Source organism: Rhynchophorus ferrugineus, unplaced genomic scaffold, assembly GCF_030347505.1.
Source record: "Rhynchophorus ferrugineus isolate W39M unplaced genomic scaffold, kcgeb_rfMv2 rfM2, whole genome shotgun sequence".
NCBI lineage: Eukaryota > Metazoa > Arthropoda > Insecta > Coleoptera > Curculionidae > Rhynchophorus > Rhynchophorus ferrugineus.
Window position 1 is genome coordinate 22748961 of NW_027472581.1, and position 26858 is coordinate 22775818.

The 26858-nt window shown below is 34.0% G+C and overlaps 3 protein-coding genes and 1 long non-coding RNA gene across 8 annotated transcripts in view; 2 read left to right on the forward strand and 2 right to left on the reverse strand.

Moving 5' to 3' along the window:
• LOC143191556 (zinc finger protein 1) overlaps positions 1-14923 on the forward strand; it is a 749575-nt gene extending 734652 nt beyond the window's left edge. For all 4 annotated transcript variants that reach the window (XM_076396750.1, XM_076396751.1, XM_076396752.1 and 1 more), the window contains 3 exons: positions 10603-10743; positions 10807-12757; positions 12819-14923. In XM_076396750.1, coding sequence (XP_076252865.1) covers positions 10603-10743; positions 10807-12757; positions 12819-13012 — 2286 coding nt within the window. In that variant the 3' untranslated portion in view covers positions 13013-14923. The remainder of the gene's footprint in view (positions 1-10602; positions 10744-10806; positions 12758-12818) is intronic.
• A 2080-nt stretch (positions 14924-17003) lies between these two features.
• On the reverse strand, positions 17004-18019 carry LOC143190814 (uncharacterized). Its single transcript, XR_013004338.1, has 4 exons — positions 18007-18019; positions 17462-17599; positions 17282-17377; positions 17004-17203 (listed from the first exon to the last, which is right to left on the reverse strand). It is a non-coding gene; the product is annotated as an uncharacterized LOC143190814 (long non-coding RNA).
• The window catches only part of LOC143191557 (uncharacterized), a 65499-nt gene continuing 56561 nt past the window's right edge, over positions 17921-26858 (reverse strand). The window contains exons 1-2 of one of the 2 annotated variants that reach the window (XM_076396755.1): positions 23590-23706; positions 17921-21592 (exon numbers count right to left, since the gene is read on the reverse strand). In XM_076396755.1, coding sequence (XP_076252870.1) covers positions 18869-21592 — 2724 coding nt within the window. In that variant the 5' untranslated portion in view covers positions 23590-23706 and the 3' untranslated portion in view covers positions 17921-18868. Of the gene's footprint in view, positions 21593-23589; positions 23707-26858 lie in introns of those variants that run through there. The other variant, XM_076396754.1, reaches the window with a different exon arrangement.
• The window catches only part of LOC143191563 (CIMIP2 protein CG18335), a 110400-nt gene continuing 105202 nt past the window's right edge, over positions 21661-26858 (forward strand). Inside the window, exon 1 of the mRNA XM_076396770.1 lies at positions 21661-21714. Coding sequence (XP_076252885.1) covers positions 21668-21714 — 47 coding nt within the window. The 5' untranslated portion in view covers positions 21661-21667. The remainder of the gene's footprint in view (positions 21715-26858) is intronic.

Below are 26858 nucleotides of genomic sequence, written 5' to 3' on the forward strand. Positions count from 1 at the left end.
ACAACTTCTGTCGGGTCAGCTAGCTATCAATAAAAATTAATCACTACATAAAATCGCAGTGATTGAGAGTCATTCAAAACCGCTTGAATATTCGCCTCAATGGCCTGTGGGCCTCCTTAACCAGTTTGTATCACACATTACGCCCGATCTGCGAAAACGTCTAACGTTCTCCAGAAATTATTTTCGAGCTGCATCCACGAAATCATTCGGCCCGGTTCTCCTTGGGTCCATACGCCGAAACCATTCGCTATTAAGGCCAATGACTAAACCCAAAAGGTAATTTCGAACAATTAAAAATAATTTATAAATAAAGAGCGAGGCATGCGAAAACAATTCTCTCAACTGGTTATGGGCTCAACTGTGGCGCGCACATGTACCGTGAACCATTCGTTACGTAAACAATCCAATTAACCCGATGGGACCTCTGATCTGTTTCATTGGTATGAGTCAAACACCAATAAAGAACTGAGAAACATTTAATCAGAAATTAAAACTACTGCCGACATTTGACACCATAAATATATACGTAGTGTCGTGTCTAAGTGTCGCCGGGCGGCTAGAACGTTAACCATCAAGTGGATCAAGCGGCCGCAGTGACTTAACTTCTTTGATTGGATCGATGGTCTTTGACGTTTGTTTGTTAGGCTTGATTAGCCCGAGGTCGTTCACCTTCGCCATTATATCGTAAATTATATTATTACACATTTACCGTTTTTTATATGCAGAAAAACTTTTCCTAATGTTAATTTTAACTTTCGGTGAATGTGTATGTATCTTCGCGTACAGGGAATGTTTAAAATAATATGAACAATTCTTCTCGGAACCGATCGGAGTGTTTTGAGTAGTTTACAACGGACTGTTGGCCTATTCTTATACCAAAACATCCGTCAATTGCTTTAATTATGTTGGAGATGGTGATTGTCCTGGCCAGGTAAGAAGTTTGATGATATTCAGATGCTTCTCAAAATATGACTGAAGCTTTTTGGCTATATTTATGGGTTCATTATCATCTTGGAGTATGGCAGTGTGTCGCAGTAATATGCTAGTCATAGTAAAAACTTCTTCATTGAGGATGTCGAGATATTCATTCACAATCATACAGCCCATGATGCCTATGAGATGATGAGCTAAATACCACGATATTGCTGTCTTGGTAATAACGGAACTTTAGAAGCAGACACTCAGCCATATGTAGGAAACAATGTAAAGATTGATTCATCAGACTATACAACAATCTTCCAATCATCAAGCGTCCAGGTTTTATGATCGTAGCAGCTTCCCTTACAAAGGGCTTCGCAATTAACAGCCCTTACATGAAAGTTAACTTTGTGAAGCTCCTGTTTTTGTCTGAGCTGTTGTTGAGTTCTGCTGTCTCTTTTACGGCGGTGGATTTACATCATTCGGATATAATTCGTTTTAATGTTTGTCAGTCTCTGTTAGCTTTGGGTTTTACCCACTATTCCTCTTCACTGATGGTGGTACCATATTTTGTGTATGCTGCCATTGCATGTTTTATCCATACCATATAATCTATAATAATTTTCATGTAAACTGGAAATACATACGTACTGCTTTATTTACACGGAAGCAGTGTTGCCAACTTTCAACAAGTTGTGCTAGATTGCATGGTGTTCATATTATTTTGTCTATCCCCTATAATTAAATTAAGCAACAAAAACCTTCTATCTCCGTTTTTTTTTTAAATTTAGAGTTTCATATTCACTTCCGTCTTAGCTTCATTTCTAAACTGATGCCAAAAGATTCTGGACCAACGACGTGTACAATATTTGTTTTTTCGTTATTACTCTCTTACCATCTCATAGTCAATTTTGGTTGGTTATAGATGAGAGAATGGGAAAGTTGCTTTTCTTAAACAGCAATTGTCGGTTATTTTTATTACCATAAGAGGTTTAAAAATATGTCGAATGGGCAGTAAGTATCTTGTAATAATTACATATATAACATATAACAGGACTACTTCTTGCGAGGTACCTCACACTTAATACTTTTAATTATTTCTAGAATATAGGATTCTAGAACGATATCGTTTCATTAAAAACGTAGTGTTGGGAATCATATGAAAATGGCTATATCACATTTTTTAGTCAATTGGGCCTTTGTCAGTTTTAGAAGTCATTATCCTTTCAACTTTTTTGAACAAAGAATCAATATTTTAAACTTTCACAATTATTTGGTATGTGGTGATGAATCTTATTAGCACGATAATAAAATCCATTGTTATTGTTTATTCATTTAAATTAGATATATTAATTCTAACAACACTATCTGGTTCATTTTAACACGTTTCCTTATAATTCTGACTAACCGTAAAATACTACCATATTGTTATATAAATACAAATGGAAATAACGGTAAATATGCAGAACGGTGATAGAGAAAATGACTCACAAAGTCCGTATACCGAATCCCAGATTAAAAGGAATTTCTTAAACTCTGACTGATCGAAAATATTTGATAAGTATATTGTTTTTGGCTTTTAAAGGAGGTATTCTAAGCCTAGAGGCATGTATTTTAGGTATTTTTTTAATAAATGAAATAAAAAATTTATTAATATTATATTTATTAATATTTCAAGAATACATGAAAAAAAGTTTTAAAATTCTAAATTCAAAAAGGCTGATAAAGTTGACACGATTGCAACGTTCCTAGTTATCTAAAACCAATGAAAAAGATGCAAATTTGTAATCTAGATAAATGCTACTATGATACAAAGTAAAAAAGTCAAACAAATTCCATTTCACTAAATAATGGCTGTTCAAAAAAAGGATAAATTATTTAAATCATTTTTTAGTTCCGAATTTCTTAATAACAATAAAAATCCAAATTTTATGGTTTTAATTTTATTTGTACGATAGAAGAATTTGTAAATATATCCTGTCAATGTCTCAAAACAAGTAGTTCCAAAAAAAAACGCGTTTTAGGTTGTTCTGTCCCAGTTCACACATTAAAAGTACTCTTCGGCATGTTGATTACGTAATCGTTCGCCAAATTGAATATATAGTTTCCGAATTATAGGCTATCGAACATTTACATAACACATGGAGTTAAAAGTTCCAAGCCTAATACACACATGACGCTAGATTTATTGCATTCACCGCTTTTTCAGTTAGTACTAACGTACAAAGGAAAGCATGATATTCAACTCATAAGTTTGTGCAGAAACAATTTCTTATTTTAATTTTACACTGCTTCTTGATGGAAAAAAATACCATTGAAGCGAAGCAATGACTTAAAAATTATTATTAGGACTCCGCTACATCAGAAACAACAATAAAACGTTGGTTTGCTGATTTCAAACGTGGTCATAGAGACACCGATAATGCAGAACGCAGTGGACATCTAAATGAGGCGATGAAAACACCAGAAAACGTAAAAAAATTCACAAAATCGTTTGAAATTTGAAATGGTCAAAAAGTGAAGTTGCTTGAATTAGTTAACATCGTATAGATATCAAAAGAACGTGTTGGTTTTATATTGCATGAGCATTTACCTATAAGAAAGCTTCTGTTCAAAGTGGGTGTCGCGTTTGGTCACTGTTGACCAAAAACAAGAACTTGTTGATGATTGCAAGCAGTGTTTGGCTATGTTTAAACGTAATGAACCAGAATTTTCGATATACCACAGTGGATGAAACATGAATCCATCACTTCACTCCGGAATCAAAACAGCCACTTATTTGAGTGGACGGCATCTGGTGACAGGCCTATTTTGAGACAAAATATAAATCGTTCTAAAAAGTGGTATTGAAATGTTAGAGCGGCGTTGGAATGATTGTATGGCCCTAAAAATTACTTTGATTAATAAAGCCAGTTTTCAACAAAAAAAAAAACGCCTTTTCTATGTTTGCCGTTTCTATGTTGCCCAGGACTTTTCAGCCTATGTGTTATATCAACTGTGCGCCACGTTTTTCCTTATAAAACAAAATCGAAAATTGGTCTTATATTTATGGATTTTATTCCAATTCACACACTAAGTATTCTTCGGCATGTTGATTACGAGAACGTTCAGTAAATTGAATTATCTGTTACAGTTTCCGAGTTATAAGCTATCGAACTTTTACACAAGTTACGCAGCTTATCTCCGAAAATAATTTAAATTTTTAAAAATCCTCTTAAGGGCATATATACGAAGGATTAAGCTTTGAATATATCAAAAAAAATCGAATTTCTCAAATTTCTAGACCCTCTAGAATACCCTCATAAAAAGTAAAATTGTGTTTCTCGATTATTCAAATGATAATAAATAAAACACAAAACCAAGTAACTCGACGATGTTATTAGTTATTAGCGTACGAATCCTATACAACTGGAAATGGTAGCTTGATAAATGAGGGGAAAAAGAGGAAACCCGTCGGGGCCCGGCATCGGAAAATGCAGAAACGCCGTTTCCACATACCAGGTGTTTTTAAAAATCGCTCCCAGGTGCGACAGACGGATTTAGATCGAGAAACAAAGCATACAGAGCTCCTTTATTTTCTCTTCAAACAAATGGCTTTGTAACTGCATCTATTTTCGTGCGATACATTTTTTACGAGGCCGGTGTCGTTTTCAAGGGATCGGCCGGGATGGCAAGTCATTTTTTCCCGAGTCCCGAGGATGTTGTTTGAGAAAACATATCGTGGATAGCTGCATTCTCGCGACCGACTGCACGGATTGGCTGCTCCCGCTCGATTTATGACTCTTATTTCTTTTGTAAATACATTGTTACGAAATGTTAATAAATGTAGTTCTTTTCGCCGAGGCGATGAGTGACTGAGACGGTAACGAAATAAATTCGACTGGCCGCAACCGAAAATATTATTCTTGGAACGGCAGAACGAGGAAATCATAAAGGCCAACCACGAAATGTGCTTAAACTAGCGTTGGGAACTATCGACGGATAACAGTCGAACTAGTCGATCGTCAAAAAAAAATGTGACTGAAAATAATAATTACTATTTGAGTGAAATGTTATTAGAGTTCTAGGACTGTTTCCGTATTAATTTTCAGATAGAAAGAGACGGAGATAGAAATCAGTTAATTTTAAATAATTATAGGGGCAGTGTGAAACAAGGAATGGAATAATGATCGCAATTAATTCATTTATTTCTATTTTATTCTTAATCAATATTTATCAATTATTTAACTATCGCACTATTTTTATGATTCTTTCGTATTTTCACCATTCAAATTTTAGGACATCTCTGATCAAAATACATGCACTTTATGTGGTAGTATAAGTTTTATATAATAGTAGTATAATAATAGTATTATTTTTTCATTTAAAGCTTTATTGTGAAAAATCAGTACAATGTATTTTATTCAAAGAATTGCCTATCCATATCCGCTACTTTTTTCCAGCTTTCAGATACTTTGCAGATTCCATATAGAAAGAACGATGTATCGTTTGAGGCGAAGAATCAAGTGAAGCGCCGCTCAGGCAGGGCTTGATCCTTGTCGCAACAAGTAGTAATCAGAAGGAAGGTTTTTGTTAAAATCGATGGAGCATGTTTGCTATAAGGTTCACACAGCATTCCATGAGCTTTTTCTACAAATTTCAGTAAAAAGTAAAACTTCCCACTAATGTCTTTTACTCAATACAAATGCAGACATTTCTAACGCTCTAAAGAAATTATTTCTTAGTGAGACTTCGATTTGAAGTTGGTTACAAATATACCCGATGCGAAAACAACAGATGAAATATGAAAAAAGTATTTTAAAAAAATATTATGAATTTTCGCTGATTCAATTTCTCAGTATTTGGCGGACATGGCCCCAGATGACTTCCACTTTTACGAGGAAAGATGATATTAAAGTAAATGGCTAAAATAGCTCAAAACTATTCCAAAGAACGACTTTCTGAACTGGAAATGTTTTATATACAGCGAGAAACCGTTTTTTAACACCTACAGTGTGTTTTCTTCTAGACGTAATACGTGCTATCGTAATAATAAACTTGTGCACATCGGAAGGTACTATTTTACGGGTAGCATCATAATATTTTGAAACCCTCAATCACAATTAACAAGAAGCCGAATCAAAACATCTGAAGTCCCGAGAATTATTTCACAGACAGAAATGTGGCGCCGGTTTGACTGATATCGTTACTGTTATTTCTCTTAATCGTAATTGCCGCATCATAGTTTGTCATGCGATGTTTACTTGACAATACCGCATTCGTTTATTTTCCAGCGACCAGGTTTACCTAACCATAACCGATAACGCTAATTATATAATTATTCAACATAATCTTACAATTTGTATAGAAATTATTTCAGTCTCGTAATGGGCACAAATAAAGACACGAAATTCAAAAAGTCGAACACCATGCGACTGCAGATGAATTCTAGTAAAACTCAGGCTATTCTGCTCCATCAGCCTACCTCGGACATTGGACCGCAGGTTCCAATGGTCAGCCCAAATCCAACACGCTATCGGCCAAGGCGATGGCGTGTACAACATCCTATATCCACTTCTCTGTAGAAAAAGCAAACTTGCAATCCCCCAGAAAGCGACTCGGTACAAAATGCTGGTCCGTCCAGTGCCTTTATGGAACACAGGTATGTCTTCGAGAGAAAAGTTCAACTCCAAGTGTTGTCAGGTATCCCGTTCGTGAAAAGCTTGACGAATTTGCACAGTGTGAGGTTCTCCCTTGGCACCTTAAAACACTGGAATCAATTGACTAAATCCCTACCCATGCAGCAGTCCCGGTAGTTAAACCAAAATACCTGCAATTCCATATGTAGCCTAGGCTCATTGTCGCCCGCAAAATCCAATTAACCTGAACCCGAAGCGACATCAGCTAGTCAACTTGAATGTGCCAAAAAACATATATTTTAACGTTGGGAACTATCGACTGAAAACAGTCGAAAAACAGTCGATAGTCAAAAAATTACTGAATAACGACTGAAAATAGTAATTACTATTTTATTGTTAAGTTTATTGTTATTTACAAGCAAACTACCGAAAAAATCATAAAACTATATACATATAAATATTTATTAATCTAAGTAGGCATAAATTGTAGGTACATTTTTGTCAAGGTCGCGGCTAGGACGACAGCGCCACAACCTTAAAAATCAGTCCAAATAGTAACAAAATCAGTAGAACCGAAAATAGCGACTGAAAAGTCACTGGCAAAAAGTAGCCAAATCGGTCGATTTCAGTCGATAGTTCCCAACATTAATATATTTCTATATAATCACATTTATCTAACTTTTTTTTCGAATGATAATAAAGAACATTTTTGAAGTTTTCACCGCTGTATTGTTACATTGAAGAACCATTTAGATGTATTAAGTGTATAATTATGACACAAAATGATTAAAATAAAGTATCATTAAGACTTAAAAACTGTCGAGAGCGAAAAAAACAATTACGTCTTAATAGAATTCAAAATCAGTCTTTCTTTCAGATCTTTTTTTATGAAAATATATATATAAAATTAGTCATTACTCCTATTGTCTACCAAATTATTGGTACCAATGATCGACTATTTTAGTGACGACATCGCCTTCGACGCGAAACGCTTTTAAGCTATCGGTCGAGAGATATCTGACACGATGACACGTCTGACTAGAAACACAGCAGAAAAAAAAACGACCACATGTATGATCAGAAGCGTGTGAAAGAGTTAACTCGAAAGACTTTCGAACGGTTTATATTTATCCGAAAGTATTTCATCATCCTGTGTCGAAATATAATTGTTTTGCGTTACTAGATATGTGTCATTCATTTCACCGGACGACGTAGTAAATGCGATTGTTTCTATTCTAATCGCGTTATGTTTCCATCTCGGAAAGCCTGGGAGATTTACCTTACTAACCACCCGAGAAACTATCACCTTTCACCGGCAAAACCTCTCACAATAATTAGTTATCCCCGCGCCCGAGACCGTCCCGTTTTTGTCGTCGAGGAAATTTTCCTAATTTTAATTAGCAAAAACGTTTCGCAAATTTCTGGCCGGTGTCACCATGTCACGCCCGCCCTTCTGTCCGTCCACCTGTTTTAAAAGGATTAGTCGCACGTCACGCTTTTGCCTGGCCGTTTTTGCCTCTCGCAAAACTTACGTTAGATAAACGACGGAGGGCGCGGATTAAGACACAGAACAATATCCGAAACATCGTCGCAAAAAACCAGAACACATTTGGTCGTTATAAGAATTAACTAAAAATCTGGAAACATTTTTTGCTAGGTATTATTATGCACGTATAAATAAACTGGATATAATTAGCTCTATTTATTTAAATGCTTTACAAATTCATAAATAAACACTACCTCAAACGTCATAACTTGACAGCGTTGTATTAGGTAATATTGTGCAATAGATTTGCAATCAATTTTAAGAGTAATATACTTTTTAGAAGTTTTACGAATTAATATACTAACATAACCTTAAACGTCATAATTTGACGCTGTGCTTTTAATTAATATTGAAGTAGATTTGCGATCATTTTAAGACGTTAATATATTTTTTAAATATTTTGCTATTAATTCGCAATAAACTTAACCACAAACGTCATAGTTTAACAGCTTTGTTTTAGATAATATTTTGCAATAGATTCGCAATAATTTTAAGACATTGTTATATTTTTTAAATATTTTATGAATTAATAAATCAACATAACCTCAAACGTCATAGTTTAACAGGATCGTACTAGATATGTCGTGTAATGGATTCGCAATCATTTTAAGGCATTGTTATGCTTTTTAAATATTAAGAATTAATAAATTAACATAACCTCAAACGTCATAATTTGACGGCATCCTTTTAGGTAATATTTTGCAACAGATTTGCGATAATATTAAGAAATTAATATATCTCATTAAACAGTGTAAATGAAGCAATATTTGCTGAAATATTATTGTTGTTGTTGAAAGGAGAAGTAAATTGTCCCGGTTAAATAAACAAATACGACAACCGTGTGTACATGGAAAAATGTGATTTTACGAGACGAATCTACTCGGGTATGACCTAATCATTTTATAAATAAGTCACATTCTGAACGAGACGTATTAACTTGCGAGCGAAGCCTATTAATGTACGAACATAAACAAATGTCAAACGACCAAAGTGGATTATAAAAAATGTTCTGTTACTTTAAACAGGCGCGAAGTGACTAATACGGTTGCTAAATTCATCTAAACATCTTGTGGCCGAGGCGCCATACAAATCGAAAAACATAACAAGTGATGTTTTGATTTTTGCCAAAAAAACAAACTGGAGCGTTTAAGTGACTCGATCGTAAAATAGAGACACATACAAGGCGATAATATCTCGTGTATATAGTCCATACAATCAAGCTTTACGCGTCTTAATAACAAGAGGGCATATCAAACGTGAATATTTATAGCGGGAAATGTAAAACGAAGGGATTTTAATTAAAACATTTTATTTAGACATGTGCAGATATGAAATTTGTACTCTTTAAGATATTAAATATGTCATATGTAAATAATTTAACATAATACATCATATTACATTTACATACAATCGTACATCATACAATAATTCATCATTTAACATTTAACAATTATTATTTTCCTTGCAATGTTCTATTAAGGTTGCGCTGGGCTATTAATTGTATAAAAAACATTACCATATGCTGATAAAAATTAAGATTGAAAATTGCAATTACAGTTAAATTAGATTTACATAATTTTGGTAATTAATTCAAATAACGATTATATATATATATATATATATATATATATATATATATATATATATATATTTGCTTGCTTCAAAGGAGTCTGTCGATATATATAATCGTTCCTGTGAAAAAGGTCACAGTTTCCTTTTCTATTAGTTCCGAATTTAAAACAATAAACATTCCTGTACTTTATTACATTCCTTAAGTTTATTATTGAGTATTATTTAAATATCATAACAACAAATTTCCTTAAAAACAAAAATAGAAATAAAAGCAAATACAACACAAATTGTTCGTTCTATAATTCTTCGAATTAAACACCCAACGCCCATCATCAAAATTTATAATGCAACGTTGCCGCACCAAGTTTTCGTTTATTTTGACTCTGATAATAAAATACTAATGTAAATTAAATGATGAATGAATGACTTAAACTACAGTTCATTAAACAGCCACGATAGCTTATAGGTTAGGGCTATATTATTATATTATATTTATATTATATTTATATTAATATATGACGACGGTTAGGCCAGTACCAACACAGTTCGGGCGCATCAGGCTTCATTCGGTTTCTTTTTAATTAGATTAATACTAATTAGTGAAATTAGGGGGGAAAGTGCTCCGAGTTTAAAAGAAAAATTATAAACTGAACGTGGCAATACATTCGAGGGTGTTGATGACGTGTATTGGCTTTCAACAAAGGACTATATATAATATTTTAGACTAAATTGTAGAACCAAAAAAAAAATCTGCCAGTTCTTGCTGTTATATATGCGGCCCTCTGGCTGCCAAGACGCACAGTGAGAATGTAGTTTCTATGACCATTAGTGTCTTTCATTCTGTCTCTCGATTTTGTGAAATCGATATTTACTAATATAATTGTGGTTTTGCTTTTATTTTATGAGTGTTGTCGATTCTTTTCTTAATCGATGTTTTTATTGTTACAGTCGTGTAAAACGTGCAACAAAACCTTTGCCAATGTCTATCGGCTCCAAAGGCACATGATCAGTCACGACGAGAGCGCAGTACTTCGAAAATTTAAATGTACCGAGTGTGATAAAGCTTTCAAGTTCAAACATCACCTGAAGGTAGGCTGGCGTAAATCGAGCCCGTTCTAGCAGTTTTTTCTAATTGTTTGTTTTTGATTACAGGAACACATACGCATTCATAGTGGCGAGAAACCCTTCGAGTGCGTCAACTGTGGAAAGCGATTTTCCCATTCGGGGTCGTACTCCAGTCACATGACGTCAAAAAAATGTTTGGTGATGAACCTGAAGCAAGGTCGAAACCGAACGCTCTTAAACAGCAACATTCTGGATAAGAACGTCCAACAAGGTCTTAAGGGACCGAAAAGAACTTCAGTCAGTTCCATCAACAACAACATCACGACTAGTCCCAATCATAACTCACCGTTCATGCCGATCTTACCCAAGTACTCTGAAGCTGCGGCTGCTGCGGCTTTGTTCCAGTCCCAACTCGCCAGTAACGCATCAGTGTCTCCTTACTATTTAACACCGCACAGTCTCTTAAACTCTGGACATCCGATGAACGCGTATGTACCAAACATCGGGCATATTCTTGAACAGTTCCATCAAAGAAACGCCAACGCAATAAGCAACGCCCTGATGGACACGTCTGAAACGAAAATGTCTGAAGAGTCTTGTAAACAAGAAGAGAAGACCAGCACGATAAAAAGGGAATCCCACCAAAGACCTGACGATTTCGACGACATGTCGAAATCCAACGCGTCTGAATGCGGTGATTTGGTCATGGACGAAGATGCGGATAATCAAAGCGCAGAACTAAACAAGACCGAGGAGAAATTCTCGGAGAAACCCGAGTTTAAAGTGTTACAGCACGAAGAACCGAATTCTTCGCAGGAGGAAAGGACGTCTGACGCAAAAAACCATGAGGAATCACCTAATAATGTTGAGAATGAATCGTCGCAGGAACCATCGCAAGAAGATTGCAGAACCTGCACGCATTGTAACAAGATCTTTAATTCTGCGGCGCTGCTTGAAGAGCACGATTGTAAAGACACTCAAAGCGAGGGTTTGGCTGCGAAATTAGAAGCTGCCTTAACGCCAAAGTCTGATAACTGTTCCAACGAAAACATGAGCGGCGGCGAGGATCATGACTTCGAAAGGTCCAGCTACCACACAAACGACGAGATGGATTCAGAAAATTACACAACAACAGATCACGTAAACGAAGACGGGAGAAAGGTGCGGGTTCGATCGCTGATCTCCGAAGAGCAGCTAAAGATACTCAAGGACCACTACAAGAACAATCCGAGACCGAAACGGGAAGATCTCGAGAAGATCGCGGGGAGCATTGGGTTCCCCGTCAGGGTGGTGCAGGTATGGTTCCAGAATACCAGAGCGCGAGATCGACGGGAGGGGCGCTTGATTCCAGTTCCTTACAGTCCAATAGCATCAGGGTCTCGATATTCCGTGCCTTCAACTCCCTTAACCTACCCGGTGATGTCCAACGAGGACATCTCGGAGCAACCTCTTGATTTATCCGTTAAGAGGGACGCGAACTCAAACGAGACGTCTCCGTCGTCCTCTCCGAAACGGCCTCATTCAGTCAGTCATTCCGAATCCCATGACGAAGTCGTGAACTTAAGTCATAAGTCATCCAGGAGCCCCACTCCCTATTTGCCTTACCACAATAATTTCCACTCAAACTCGTCAGATCCAAGTCAGTCGCCTTCTCCATTGGAATTTAACAGTAGTCGGCTGGCGCAAATCTTTAACCAGCCCGCTCACAAGTTAACAGCCTTGCCCAATATGAGTTTGGTTCCCATGGATCAATTGATGCATTTCGGCACGCCCGATTTATCCCTCAGCTTATCCCAGTTCATTAACAGTCGAATGTCCAGCTTAAGTCCAAATTCGACGCATTCTCTGCATGATTCCGCACAGGAGGACGACATGATTCAGAGTAGGCGACATAAAATTCCACCGTTCATGTTAAAGAACATGAATAGTCCAGCTTTAAGTCAGGAAACGGAAGTGGAAGGGCAGTTTCAATGTGATCAATGTGATAAGGCGTTCTCAAAACAAAGCTCCCTGGCGAGGCATAAATATGAACATTCTGGTAAGTCAACTCAACTCAGAACAATATTGGAACATTCTGTAACACTTATTGTTATTTCCAGGTCAACGTCCACACAAATGTGATGAATGTCCAAAAGCTTTCAAACATAAGCACCACCTCACTGAACATAAGAGGTTACACTCTGGGGAAAAACCTTTTCAGTGTAAAAAATGCCTGAAGCGATTCTCCCACTCTGGTTCATTCAGCCAACATATGAACCATCGATACTCTTATTGTAAGCCTTACAGAGAATAATGGATCTGAACATTTTTTTAAATCTCAGTGATGACGTGATGTAAATTTAGATTGTTATACGCCAGGTATTTTTTAAGGTTTCTTTAATGGAAATTATTATTAGATCTAGATTGAGATAACGATTTTTTATGATTATTTTAACATAGCTGTGAATTATGTGTCATATTATGTTACTTGTACCAAAAATGTACAGATTTTAGTTTCTTCATTGTGCAATAGTGTCATAATTTATATTTTATTTGGGGCATTGTTATTTAAGTTTGACTGTCCTGGATAAAGCAAACATTTCCAACCATTTCTCAATTCGAATAGTATGTAAATATAATTTTATTCCTCTGGTACCTGTATAAATACTCAACTATGTATACAGATTATGGTTCCAGATTAACAAAATCCATAGTCTTCCACCACTGACTGATTTAACGAAGTGGTGATTACTGCAGGCATGGGGCACTAAATGCAAATATATCCCAATTACAATTTATGTGCAATTATTACTTTGTGTAAAAGGAAACTTTAAATATATATGTAAATTTTAATTTAGCTTATAATTTCTCAAGCATGTAACGAAACCAAATACAGTACTGTGCCAAATTCAATAATATGTGCCATAATATTTTGTTGTAATTTTATTTTATCAGATTTAAATTATTTTTTTATCTAGAAATTATTGTAGATATGTATAAAAGAATGCTTCTTAAGTGCCAAAATGTGCGAAACGAACCTGTTGGTTTTTAAGAGGTCGCGTGATTTTTGTAGATACCAAAATCTTTGGGTTTCAAAGTACATCGAAATTACATAGTTTATAGGAACTGAGACAGGCTGGACTCGATCATAGCCTACTGTTCATTAATCGTTTGTTGTCCATCAAAATTTCAGCCCAGCCTTTGAGATAAGTTTGAAAGAACCTGCCTTTAGTTGATAAATACAGTACAATAAGAAGGCATACGCCACTGCATTTTAAGGTGTTACTTGACAATACGTAGTGCAGATAGATTTTTTTCAAACAATACAATGAATAAATGGTGCCACTTGTTACTAACATTTATAGATGTTTTAATTAAGAAGAAAAGCTATTATATCGGTGATTTAAGTTAACCATTCAATAAAATATATTTTAGAGTATTTTGAAGAATATATATGAATTATAATTATAATTGAATCATTCCAAAATTATGTACCTAACATATGATTTTCCAGTGTGTGGTCTAAGATAAGATTTTTGACAATAACATAGTCGTTTGATATTAAAAAATCGGTATATATATATTTACATAGGACTGCTATTAAAAATTAAAAATTTAAGTAGCATTTATTATATAGAGGGTCCCAATGCATCGGAGATCTCAAGAAGAATGAATATTGAAATATATTATTATACAGTTTCTAATATTAATAATGCACATACACAAAAAAAGAAAATACTCTTATATATATATGAAAATTTCAATGTATAGATATACTGTACATATTGTATGTTAAAACAGTTTTGTCCGATTTATTGCTATTGCTATTATTCCTATAAAGGGCCTTTCGTCATAAAAGAGTCCAGATTTTGAAATGTATATTTTCTAGTGTTATATATATAAATAGATATAAATTACCATATTTCATTTTTGCATTTTCTGTGTATCTTGTGAATTTTGTTAATACTTTTGTATTCTCATTGGCTAGTTTTACCAAAGATTCTGTAATATACTTTAGCCATGTAGAGTTTTGTTTCGTCGGTTCATTTTATATTTTTGTTTTGTAATTTTGTTTTTTTTTTCGTTTTTTATGTATTTTAGGATTAGTTGAATTTGTAAAAATAATTAATCGAGGGATATATATTGTATAAAGGTAATCAAAGCGTTGGATAATGTATTTTACCGACAAATAAAGATTATAAAATAAATAATATATGGTTTTTAATTATGGGTTTTCTTCAAAAACAAACAATCCTTATAATATGTATTAAAGAGTACCTGAACTCATACAAAGAACGGAAAGTTTACCAAAAATACAGTAAGCTCAAGAGCAACTATAAATGAACACAATACGTTCCTTCATAAAAACACTATTAAAATGATTGACCCAGAATAACCACCTCCAAATGAAAAAAATTTAAAAATTTATAAATTGGACTACACGTGTCATCTATCAGTTGCAAGGCAAATTACTACAGTTTTCAACCATTTTTCAACTAGTTTTGTTCTGCAGAAAATTATGTTCGACTTCTTGTCACCAGATGACACGAGAAACCGAAAAACATTATATAGATTAGTTAAAAGGAAATTTGTTCTAGCAAAGGATATTAGTGAATATAAATTATATAATACAAGTATAGATGTCGCAATAAAAAGTTTTCTAATATATTTAATTTAATGGGGAGTAGGGATGGAGAATAAATATCGGTATTTAGTCATATCGGTATTTCCTGAAAAAAATATCGACATTTTTGACCGGTATCTTTTAAGCCAATTTTTTTTCGATAATTTTTCAGAATAGATTAAATATAATTTATAATAAACCATTAAAAAATGAAATGTAATAAATATAATGTATTATTACTTATTACTTAATGTATTATTATTACTTCTTGATTTTTTAATATCCAAATAAAAATATTTCGTACTTAATTTTAAAGATCTATACGAAGCGACCTATCGATGTTTTAAAATTCCCTACTACATCCCTACTTTGAATGAATATTGAAAATTTTTCGAATTCAGTTTTGTTCATGCGCATTTTCAATATTTTCTCGAAATTAGCCCCGAATACTTCCGTCGGCACCCACAATAAGACAATATTCTTTGAATTAATTATAACAAATGTATATTTATATTTTATATATTGATTGAGTGTTTAGACATTGGGTCAGTAAGCTCAACTGTGTCTAAGATTTTCAATGGCATTTTTATAGTACGGAAACTGTAATGTTGTCATTTCTATTTTAGGTGCAATCCAAAAGATGGCACTGGAGACATTAAAAATTAATATTAATCTTAGCAACAATTTACGTAAGTTAGAACCTATTTTTGAGCAGTTTTCTTTAAAATAGGTCTCTCATCAGCGTCAATTAATGTCCCTCACAATAGATGGTGCAATCTTGCAATCGGTTTATAATTACGATCAGTAATATTTTATAAACAATAATCTAAACCTAATTTCAATCCTGTTAATGATATTAAATATAATTGTTTTATCTTTAAATTGCACATTCAAATGGTCCCATCATTCCATATCTGACATGATTTCGAGCATTTTAACTTAAAGGTGGCATAAAGGAAACTGTATATTTAATTGTGCTTAAGTATAATTCATTTCTTTTTCATCAATAATTATTACTCTTCTATAATAGATGGCGCAAGTGCAGAATAATTTAAATAATTGTATATAATTTATAGGAAAAGCATTATAGTTTCTATACTTATTATTGAGTTACGAACGGAAATTTGTTGTATAGCATTATTCTCTTTTAAAGGGCATTTTGAAACGCACTTGATAATGGTTAATCTATTTACAGGCCATAGAATAAAGAAACTTAGAATCGTATCTCCTATGTTGAAATTGGTTCTAAGTTACGCTCGGAATCCCCGTGTGAGGGCGCTTACGCATGCGCCGTATGACTGTTAGTTACGGCGGGAAATTTAAAAATGTATAGTAAAAAAATTTGAGGGGAAAATAAAAAAAATTTCTTTTAATTTTACTGGGAAGATAAAAAAATAAATATATTTTATTGATATATTACAATTAAATTAATTTTCCTTGACCATAAGGACATTGATATAATCACAAAGAGATCTCCACTACCCAAAACACGTAATCTACTGATATTATCTTCTCTCTAATTTTTAAAACAAACCTAAAACAAACATTGAAGTAAGATAATATAACTATTAATGGTTTTGTTGTATTGCTTTTTAGAATCAACTAAATTAACAACCTCCTAAATTGAGATACATTTTATCAAATATGACAACTGCAGTTCGGTCTATATAGTCAAGTTTCTGAACTAACGACCAAAATTAGAGGTTACTACTTCAGCAGCAAAAAGGAGCCTTAATCAGTATCTGCATTAATGTACTTCTAGAAGGCAAGCAGAATATCTTCGATAACAGTTTATATCCTCTGCCACTGCATTTCAATAAGGATAAAGCCATTAGTTTTTTATCCAACCTGAAATGAGGCTGATGGGACAGGCTGAGTTATCTGTAAATGAAGATATAAATTTCAAATTAGAACCTCCATTCTCTAATAATAAACATTGGTTTCTTATTATATACTTACTTCTGGGTCTTGTTGGGGTAGAAGAATCTCCTATATATCTATCAGCTTCAAAAAACTGGTGATTTAATATTGCCATTGGGAGCATATGTTCCTTGTCTTGTAGTAAAGGTAAAGAATCTCAATAAATATTGCTTAATTATTTCAATGCAATAAATCATTATTATTTAACAAAATACTTACTATTTAAATTACTAGTAGGAATTACATCTTGTTTCAGCCATGGCTTTCCACATTTTGGTCTATAGTCTTCATCCTTAAAATGATTATAAACATTTCTGGACCTACATAGGAGATCATAAGAGATTCCCTTAAGGTTTTCTTTTCATTACACTAATAAACTAAAATACACAGAATAATCTAAAGTAATTGTCAAATATATATATAAAAACACATACTGAAAAACTCGACGCAAACTTTCACTTCTAAATTTCTTTATTTTATGTTGCAGACACTGTAAGGCACGAAATAAACAAATATATCTATTGATTTAATATAGGACATATATTTTTAATGTCTAGTGTTTTGTGGTTATGACGGAACTCATATGACGATAAAACAAAGGTAATTCATAATCAACTGTTTTGACAGCAGTAAATATATGTATTAATAATATACATATATAAAATAAAACACAACAAATTTCAATAAATAATATTTATTTTAAACATTTTTAAATCCATTTTGAAATTACGTAACAATCCAAAGAAAAAATCAAAACAGACAACGTATATCAATCATAACTTAAGCACAAATATCATATTTGCTTTAAATAAATTTGAACACTAATAACCTTATCTAATAAGTTTATTTAAAATGATGCTTGGCGTAAAACGGTGTCACTTTTGGCAGCTGTTGACAGTTGAAAATTCTAACGTTTTATGGAGCATTATTTTAAACAGATCAAAATAATTATGATAAATAACGTATATAGTATAATGGATGACTGCTAGTGTTATATACAGCAGGTTGACTAATTTTGTGATCGGATTGTGAGAAGCGATTCCATATATATATATATATATATATATATATATATATATATATTTTTACATGTTTTTAATATTAAAATAAGGACCTTAGACATTAATTACACACAGCATTGTTTGCTATTTAATATTATAGGAACCATTACGTATGTTGTTGCAAAGTTATGCGTTAAGGATTATATAATATGTTTAATGAGACCAGTAAGTATTTCAAGGTAGTTTATTTTATTTAACACAGCTTTTCTGTTTTTTTTTACACCAAACATAAATCTGTTCTGTAAATATAATGTATTATTATTTTGTTTTTGATTATTTAATATCCCAATAAAAATATTTCGATTTTGATAGAGAGAATAAAATCGAAAAGTTATTTCAGAGCTATCTTGACATAAATAAAATGGATTCATGTTAAACGAAATCAGTATTACTGAATGTAAAAATAATTATAAAGTAGGCAGTGGTAATGTTTCAAACTAGGGATTGAATACGGACAATATGAGAATACAAGAAAGTATATATTGTTATTTCTTGGTTTTATTCAGTAATACCGATATATATCTCCTTAAGCTTTGTGTTTGCAAGAAAATATCGATTAAATTTGTTAAACAAATGGTTCTGACCAGTACTTAACGGTTGTTCCATTGGTTTTCTCGAAAATCCCCGTCGTGACTTTAATTTTCGATCTCAGTTTAACGTCTTTCGGTTTTAGCATATGTTTGTGGTTGGTCAAGAATCGCGAGGGTGTCATTATTGACTTCGAACTTAAACCAGTGCATTCCAGAAAGTGTTCGTAGGTGGGCTCGGTAGTGTATTGTTTTATCGATTCGCGATTCACGCTCTTCGCTTGATTCTGTATCCTTTGCACTCGTAATTGCTGTTTCAGTAATTCTACGGAGTTTACGTCCAAGTTGACGATCGGTTTGTCTTTCGTTGCTCGAATCAAGTCGACTCGGCTTGGATTCTTGCGTTCTGGCTTCGGCGGTGGTTTATCCATGGCGAGCTTGAAAGCCTTCTCGCCCTTCTCGTCCTCGCGCTTCAGTTCTTCCTCCACGTCGTACTCCTCGATCTCGCAATCGTCCAACTTGAACTCCTCGAAGTTCTGGCTCAGATCGAAGTTCTGGAACGTCGGCACGTCCTTGGGCTTGTCGCCGCCGGCTTGTGCCAGCTGCTTATCCAAGTTTTGTAGGTTGTCAAAACCGGAAAGCATCTTGGCGTTGTCGGCTTTGGGACGGTCGTGCTTCTTCTTAATCTCGTTCAAGATCTGGTGGTTGTTGAAGCTGCTGATTAGACTCGAAACCGACGAACCCATCACGATCGGTCGGCGATTGTTCGTCACGTTCTTCGACTTGATCACCTGAGTGTTGTTCTTCACGTAGTTGTCTTGGGCGATCCGTTCTTCTTCCTTCTCGTCCGGATCGTCAGGTATGATAATTTCAGACACCTGAGGGAGCTTGGGGATCTCGATCTCGATCTTCCTCTTCGGGGAGTGAGCGCCGAGTTCCGATTTGACGGTCGTGTGCTTAGCCATCTGTATGTTGAGATTCTCGACGCATTTCTTCACCAACATATTGGGTATCTCTTCTTTCGAGGCGATAACAGTATCGAGGTCGTCAGGTTTCTTAACGTTTCTCTCATTCGGCGACGGAACGTTCATCTTGTTGATGACATCGAGCGATGTCGGCGAATGAACATCAGCAACGACATTGATCCTTTTCACCGACATATTTTTTGACTGGGGCAAGTTCAGCTCGGATATAGAACAGTAATCCGGTTCCATATCAACCGAGCTGCTGTGCTCACTAGGCGTTTTCTTAGGTATGGCTTGGATTTTGTACTTGGAAACCAAATTTGGTGGTTTCGGTGGTAGTGCAGGTGGGGTTCTCAAAATTTTACTCTTCCTTATTATTCCATTTGCGGTATCGAACGTATCATTTTCGGGTAGCTTTTCCATTTCGATGTAGTGGGAACTCACTTTCGAATCGGTGCTTTTCCGGCCCGAAACCTCGGGCTTGTTGGTTTCTGTGAAGGTTTCGTTGCATTTACTCAAAATCTGTTCGTAATCATTGCTGTAAATACTCTGGGGAGTTTCGTAAAAGTTTGGAGCCTTCTGTATGGGCGTCTCGTAGTAGTCGTGATGGGTATCCACTTTTTCCTCACCGAATTTCGTTTCTTCATCACTGAACGTCACCCGTTTATTGTTATTAACGGATTTCCTCTCGATATTGGGAGTTTTAGGTGGAGAATTAATGTCGTTCATATTCTGCAGCAGGATCTGATTCATACATTCCAGTACTGGGTTGTTTCGGTAAATATCGCGCTGTTCTTCGTCTTCTTGGTCACTGGCACTCGCGTACCAGTTGTCGTTCGAATCACCGCTGCTCTCAAAAATCGGTATAGTCTGGCTGAGCTTATTTTCGGAGTTTTTAGAGTCTTTTTCCGATGGTTTAACCGACGTCACTTCATGGCTTATCTGATTATTATTATCACAAGGTTTTTCTTCGAGCTTGGCACTGATGACGGTTTTGTCGCACTCGGATGACGAGATATTCGATTCAGACGCGGTACTTTCCGCGTTCGATACCTTATTGAAGATATTCTGGATGTTCTCGGACACAACGCTGATTTTATCACTGACGCTTTCGGGTGGTAATGAATCTAGGTTGTCGTAGTCGGCACTGGTGTTATCTTCGTTGGACAAGGGACTGTCATTTCTCAGTTTCAGCACCTCGAAGTAGGTCCCGACGCTTTTCCTGTGCGGGATCTTTTTACGACCTTGGGAACTGTACCGGCTCTTCTGGTAGATGTTCTTTTCTCTCGTCTCTTCTTCGGTTTCGTTCTCCGATTTGTTATATCCACGTTCTGACAATGTGGCGTATGTCTCGCTACTGCTATCGAAAGACTCGAAATTTGATGACTGGTAATCCTGCTCGGTAGCTCCGTACTCGGAACTGCTGTTGAAGCTTTCCAGGGTTGTGGATGACGTTGTGTAAAACTGATTACAATTCTTGCAATACTGACTTGCTAACAGCTTCTTAATGTCATTACTCTGGGTTTTGATTATATAATCCTTCTCGCTTAACTGATGGCTGATGAATTTTTGTTCCTGCTTTAAGCGGGCTTCGAATATCAACAAAGCCTTCAGCACCTTGGCTAGTTGTGTATCTCGTAGCACCTTCTCGTTATGATACAGCTGCTCTTTCTTTTGCAATTTTCTAGTATATTCAGAGACCAACTGACTGCACCGTTTAGTTTGAAATTTTAGAGCTTTCTGAACATCCTCTAATTCTTCTCGTAATTTCTTCATGTCACTCTCGGTGTAAGCCATCTGAAACACAAAAAAAACATTACTTAATTAATATTGGCGAAATATATATGATATTTTTGTTTAGGTCCATTTGTTATGTTCTGGAATAGTGCTCTAAATACCAATTGTGATATTTTAAGGAAGTAAGTACCCTTAACACCACACTCTATACAATTATTTAGCTGCTTTCTTAGATATATGATAATCAATAAGTTCATGAAAAACGGGTATTTTCGCCCTTATTGAATATGGTGTAGATAGAATTCATTAGCACATAACATATTGATAACATATAGCGTTTTAAATATGTCACCCCTAATAATGTAACAAGTGTAGTAAGTAAAATCAAAAGGTAAGTAATTACAGATGTATATAAATGCAAAATCTATTAATGTATGGAGATGATGTTAAAACATGGAATATTGAAGCTAATTCGCAGTAAATTAATTATAAAAAATAAACTATAAACAAATTTATACTTTAATTTTTTAAAAATTTTTAATAATTTATTATTTAATTCTTTTTTCTAAAGGAAAATTGGAAAATTTTACCGATAGTGATTAATTTTAAGAATATTGTATAAAATGACTCATTTTCTTCAATAAAAATATATATATATATATATATATAATGACATTGAAAGTATATAAATTATATAATAAAAGAAGACTAATAAAAAAAGGATTGGTAGTCCTAGTTACTCGAAGCTTTTCTTGGTATAGTTCAATGGAGTTCGAGCAAAAGTATCACAGCTGAAGCTGTAAAGTCAGAAAACGTGGATTGATCTTCAATCAACCACCCCTAGCCATAAATTATTGCAATTAATCGAAGTATTATTTATATAATGGTGTAATTAAGTAGAGCTCGGGAAAAAGTATCGCAGCTGAAGTTGTAATGTCACGAAATGTGGATTGAAAGCGCTGAATAACCCCTAGCCATAAACTATTCCAAGTAAGAGACCTTCAAATATTGAAAAACACCCCTAGTCCGTGGACTCTCGGCACTTGCATTATAGTTCAAGGGGTAAAGGCACCAAAGGTGGACTGAATTAATATGTTTTACTGGAACTTGAGCAGAAGCTTACAGCTTAAAGTGAACTTCCACTAAATGCTGTAGTTCATTTTTTAGCTGTAGATTATAGGAATCTGGAGTCTCTAAAGCTGGGAAACCATTCCATAGAGGGATACAATGGAAATTTCTAAGATATTAAAAGGCAAATTGGCAGACGAAGATTCAGGCGATACTCAAACATAATTTTGCCATAATTGTAAGCCGTCCTGACGGAATAACGACCACCTACGTCCCTATGGCTGTTTCTTTAGGAGGGAGGTCAATGGTGAACGAGTGAGACGGGTTGGTTTGTATCCCCGTTCAACTAGTCGCCTCTTCTTTTATAAAATAATATTTTCAAGTAAATTAATAGTGTCTGTTTTCTAAACCCTTTCATATATTACAACTTACTATAAACTATTTTATACCTAACATATTATAAAGTATTAGTTCAGCTTTTTTAAGTAATAGTGAATTTTTACAGAATACATTATAATAAATATTAATCTAAATATATTACTAATCAAAAATATACATACGTAAAAAATAAATTTTAAATTATAATATAAACAACACCTTGTTAAGGAAATCCCTTGATGCAAAGAGTCAACTAACCTTTAGAATTAAATACCATTTTAATAATAATCAAAATAAAATGGTTTTAAATTAAAATATTAGTGTATTATAATATTCTTGATTTAGATGATTCATTTAAAGCGAATAAAACTTATGAGACAAAACAAGGAATAACTATAAAACACTCACGACCGACACCAGATGTACTAACCGAAAATTTGTCCAAAACCAAATGGCAATATTTGTTTAAGCTATTTACATGCCGAATAATTCAAAGAAATTGTATGAACAATGGTTCCAATGAGAAGACCGCAGTACATAACCCTTTAATTTTATTACGAAAGGAATTTCAACAGACTATTTCCTGAACATATTAATCTAGTGTAACTTACATTAATATACACACTAATTATGGTAAATTGTTGATCAAAACAAACTGAGCATTAACACATAAACGTAATGTTTTGTCAACAAATACATTTAAACGCTCGACGTGGACGTTACCAGTTATGATCTATTGAGTCACTTATTTTTATGAATGATTTAAATATGACACATTTCTTTTTGTGCGTATTGCTTATCGTTGAACAATTTTATTTATATTATATTGTTGCTAAAATATGATCAATTATATAAAATTCTTTTAACTATAGAACTCTCCGAAGCCCTGACGAATTTCCTGTGAAGATGTCGGCTGCGGAGAAAAATATCGATATATCGATGTTTCAAAAATATCGATATTTCTTCATTCTAAACCTAATTTCTTTTGCAAAATTCTTTTGAGGATGGTGACGGGGAGAATTCTCAAAAAAGTTTGATACTCTCCTTTAAAACCATTGATCTATTTTTTTTAAACATCGGAAATATCGATACATTAACCAAAAAAATATCGGCGAGAAATAACTATATATCGATGTTTTAAAAAACATTGATATTTCTTCACTCCAGTCCTAATTATTTTTGCCAAATTCTTTTCAGGATGGCGATGAGGAGAATTCTCAAAAAAAGTTCGATACCCTCTTCTTAAACCATCGATTAATTTTTTTAAACATCAGAAAATATCGATACATTGACCAAAAATATCGGCGAGAAATAACGATATATCGATGTTTTAGAAAGTATTAATGTTTCTTCACTCTAGCCCTAATTTCTCCTGCGAAATTCTTTTGGGGATGGTGAGGGGGAGAATTCTCAAAAAATTTCGATAATCTCTTTTAAAATAATCGATCTATTTTTTTAAACATCAGAAAATCTCGATACATTGACTAAAAAAACATCGGCGAGAAATAACGATATATCGATATTTTAGAAAATTTTGATATTTCTTCATTCTAGTCATAATTTTTCTTGCGAAATTCTTTTGAGGATGGTGATGAGGAGAATTCTCAAAAAAAGTTCGGTACTGTCTTTTAAAACCATCGATCTATGTTTTTAAACATCGGAAAATATCGATACATTGACTAAAAAAATATCGGCGAGGAATATCGATATATCGATATTTTTCTGCATTCCTAACTACTTGTATAATTTTCGTTTGGTTTGTTTTGAATATTGGATGCATTTATTGTAATAACGTAGTTCAGAAATGTTAAAAAGATAAATTTGAAAGAAATCAAAATATTAGTTGTTCCTTGCATACACTTTTTATTGGTTTCAGTAATAAACTGATTTGTGCTCAAAATAATACATTCAAAAAGCTTAATTACACAAGTATACACGACTTTGGACCTGAGGTTGTTTATAAGGTAAATTGGGTGCTGAATCCAAATCATCAGTCCTTTTTTCTAATGGTTTTAGTTTTTGAAATATTCAACAAAATCATTATTTTACTATTTTTGATCAATAACGGATATTTATTGAATTAAAAAGTATAAATCAGAAATAGACAGAGGCTGAATTGGGCTTTTTATAATTGCTTCACGTCCAAAATCCAATATGAAACAGCAAGACCAAAGTACTGCAGATACGCATCTTTGAGTGATAAAACTTTTAATCGACTTTGCAACGTTGTCTCTGTATCACACGTTCCGAAGCACAATCACCTGGTCAATCATTTTGGTGGATGCGCTTCATTAACCTAACAATCTCTTATAATATTATCGATAACTATAAATAAAATTAATACCAGGTGAACTGAAAAAAAACCTGCCTGCTCGAATACGGTTCACACTGTGAGATTCAGGTCAGTCAGCCGTCGAAAAAAATATATATTCGGACTTAAATCGGACGTAAAAAAAATCGGACAATAATGTAGAGAAAACTTTCGATATTTTTAAATCGCCTACATTCAAAATTGGGGCCACAATTTATCTTGATGGAAAGCAGTCCGTCTCTTACACATTACTCCGAACGTTCTTACTTTCGGTTACGTCGATTTAAGACTCTCAATTTTCACCTACGTCCTTTATCTTGCCGCAGTTCGTTTCGGAAATCGAAAGGATGTCAAAACAAAGGGATTAAATTTTTTCAGCCGCCCGAAATGGGCATCGCTATGCGCACGAAGGAATTTACTCAGACATTAATATTAAAGAAAATTTGGTGTGGCTCCCCATAAAGGAATCCACACACATTTCTATTTCTTAATGTTATATTCAATCACTGATAGAGTTCTTTGGTTTTATTCGTAGTGAATATAATACATTTTCATAAAAGCCTGTTGCATTCGCCATTTTACCATACCAGTTATACAACAGCGATAAAAACATTGTAAAATGTAAAAGTTCTGGTCACAATAGGTTATAAATTTGGACCTATAATTCTTGGTCTTCTAAACACGACCATCAAGCAATATTAATTCTGCGCGACTTTTTCATGAAACGTTCAAATTATGTTATTCTATATGGCTATTCATCTAATTTAGTTCCATCAAACTTGTCGTCTAATATGTCGTCGAAAGCCTTTTTTTTGTAAAATAATGGTTGGGAAAAATGTGGCCATTGGAAAAATAAATAATTCGTTTTTTTATATTTTAAGGTTTCTTTTTTGCAACGAGGGTTTATCTGGACTTGACCTACAGTTTAACGTCGACTCCGAACCACGGTCCTCGGCATTAAGTTTACCGACTGGGGAGTAACCAACTTAGAGATAATTCCAGAAGACATCCGGTCTTACCCAGCCTGGTTACTGGGGTGACTGGGATTATTTTCCTTATCGGATCTTGTACTCTTGCCTAAGGACAATCAGAAACATAAATTTACGACTATGCCCCAGCAGGATTCGAACCCGCGACTATCGCCACTATAGGTGGACCGTACTATTGCCTTTACCGCTGCGCCAACCAATCCGGCATAATTCGTTTTCGATTCATCTTAAATCTAAGTTTTTATTACAAAAACATTGTAATAATTTTTTCTTTCTTGAATGTTTATTTCTTATCTTATTTCCTATTTATTGATACTTTATAAATTATTATCAAAAAGACCATCGTAAAGAAGTTGGAAAACTGTAAAAATCAAAACGTTTAATGATTGTTAGGGTAACATGTTCATTAAATGTAAAATCGTTATATATTCACAGAACATAAAATTATATTAGTATTATGTTTCTAATTCACCACTAAACACCATTTTAGAATTACATAGAAATATTTTTAACAAAAGAATTGAACCGACTTCAAAATATAAATAATGAACTTACTAAAAAGTAAAAAATAATGAAGTTT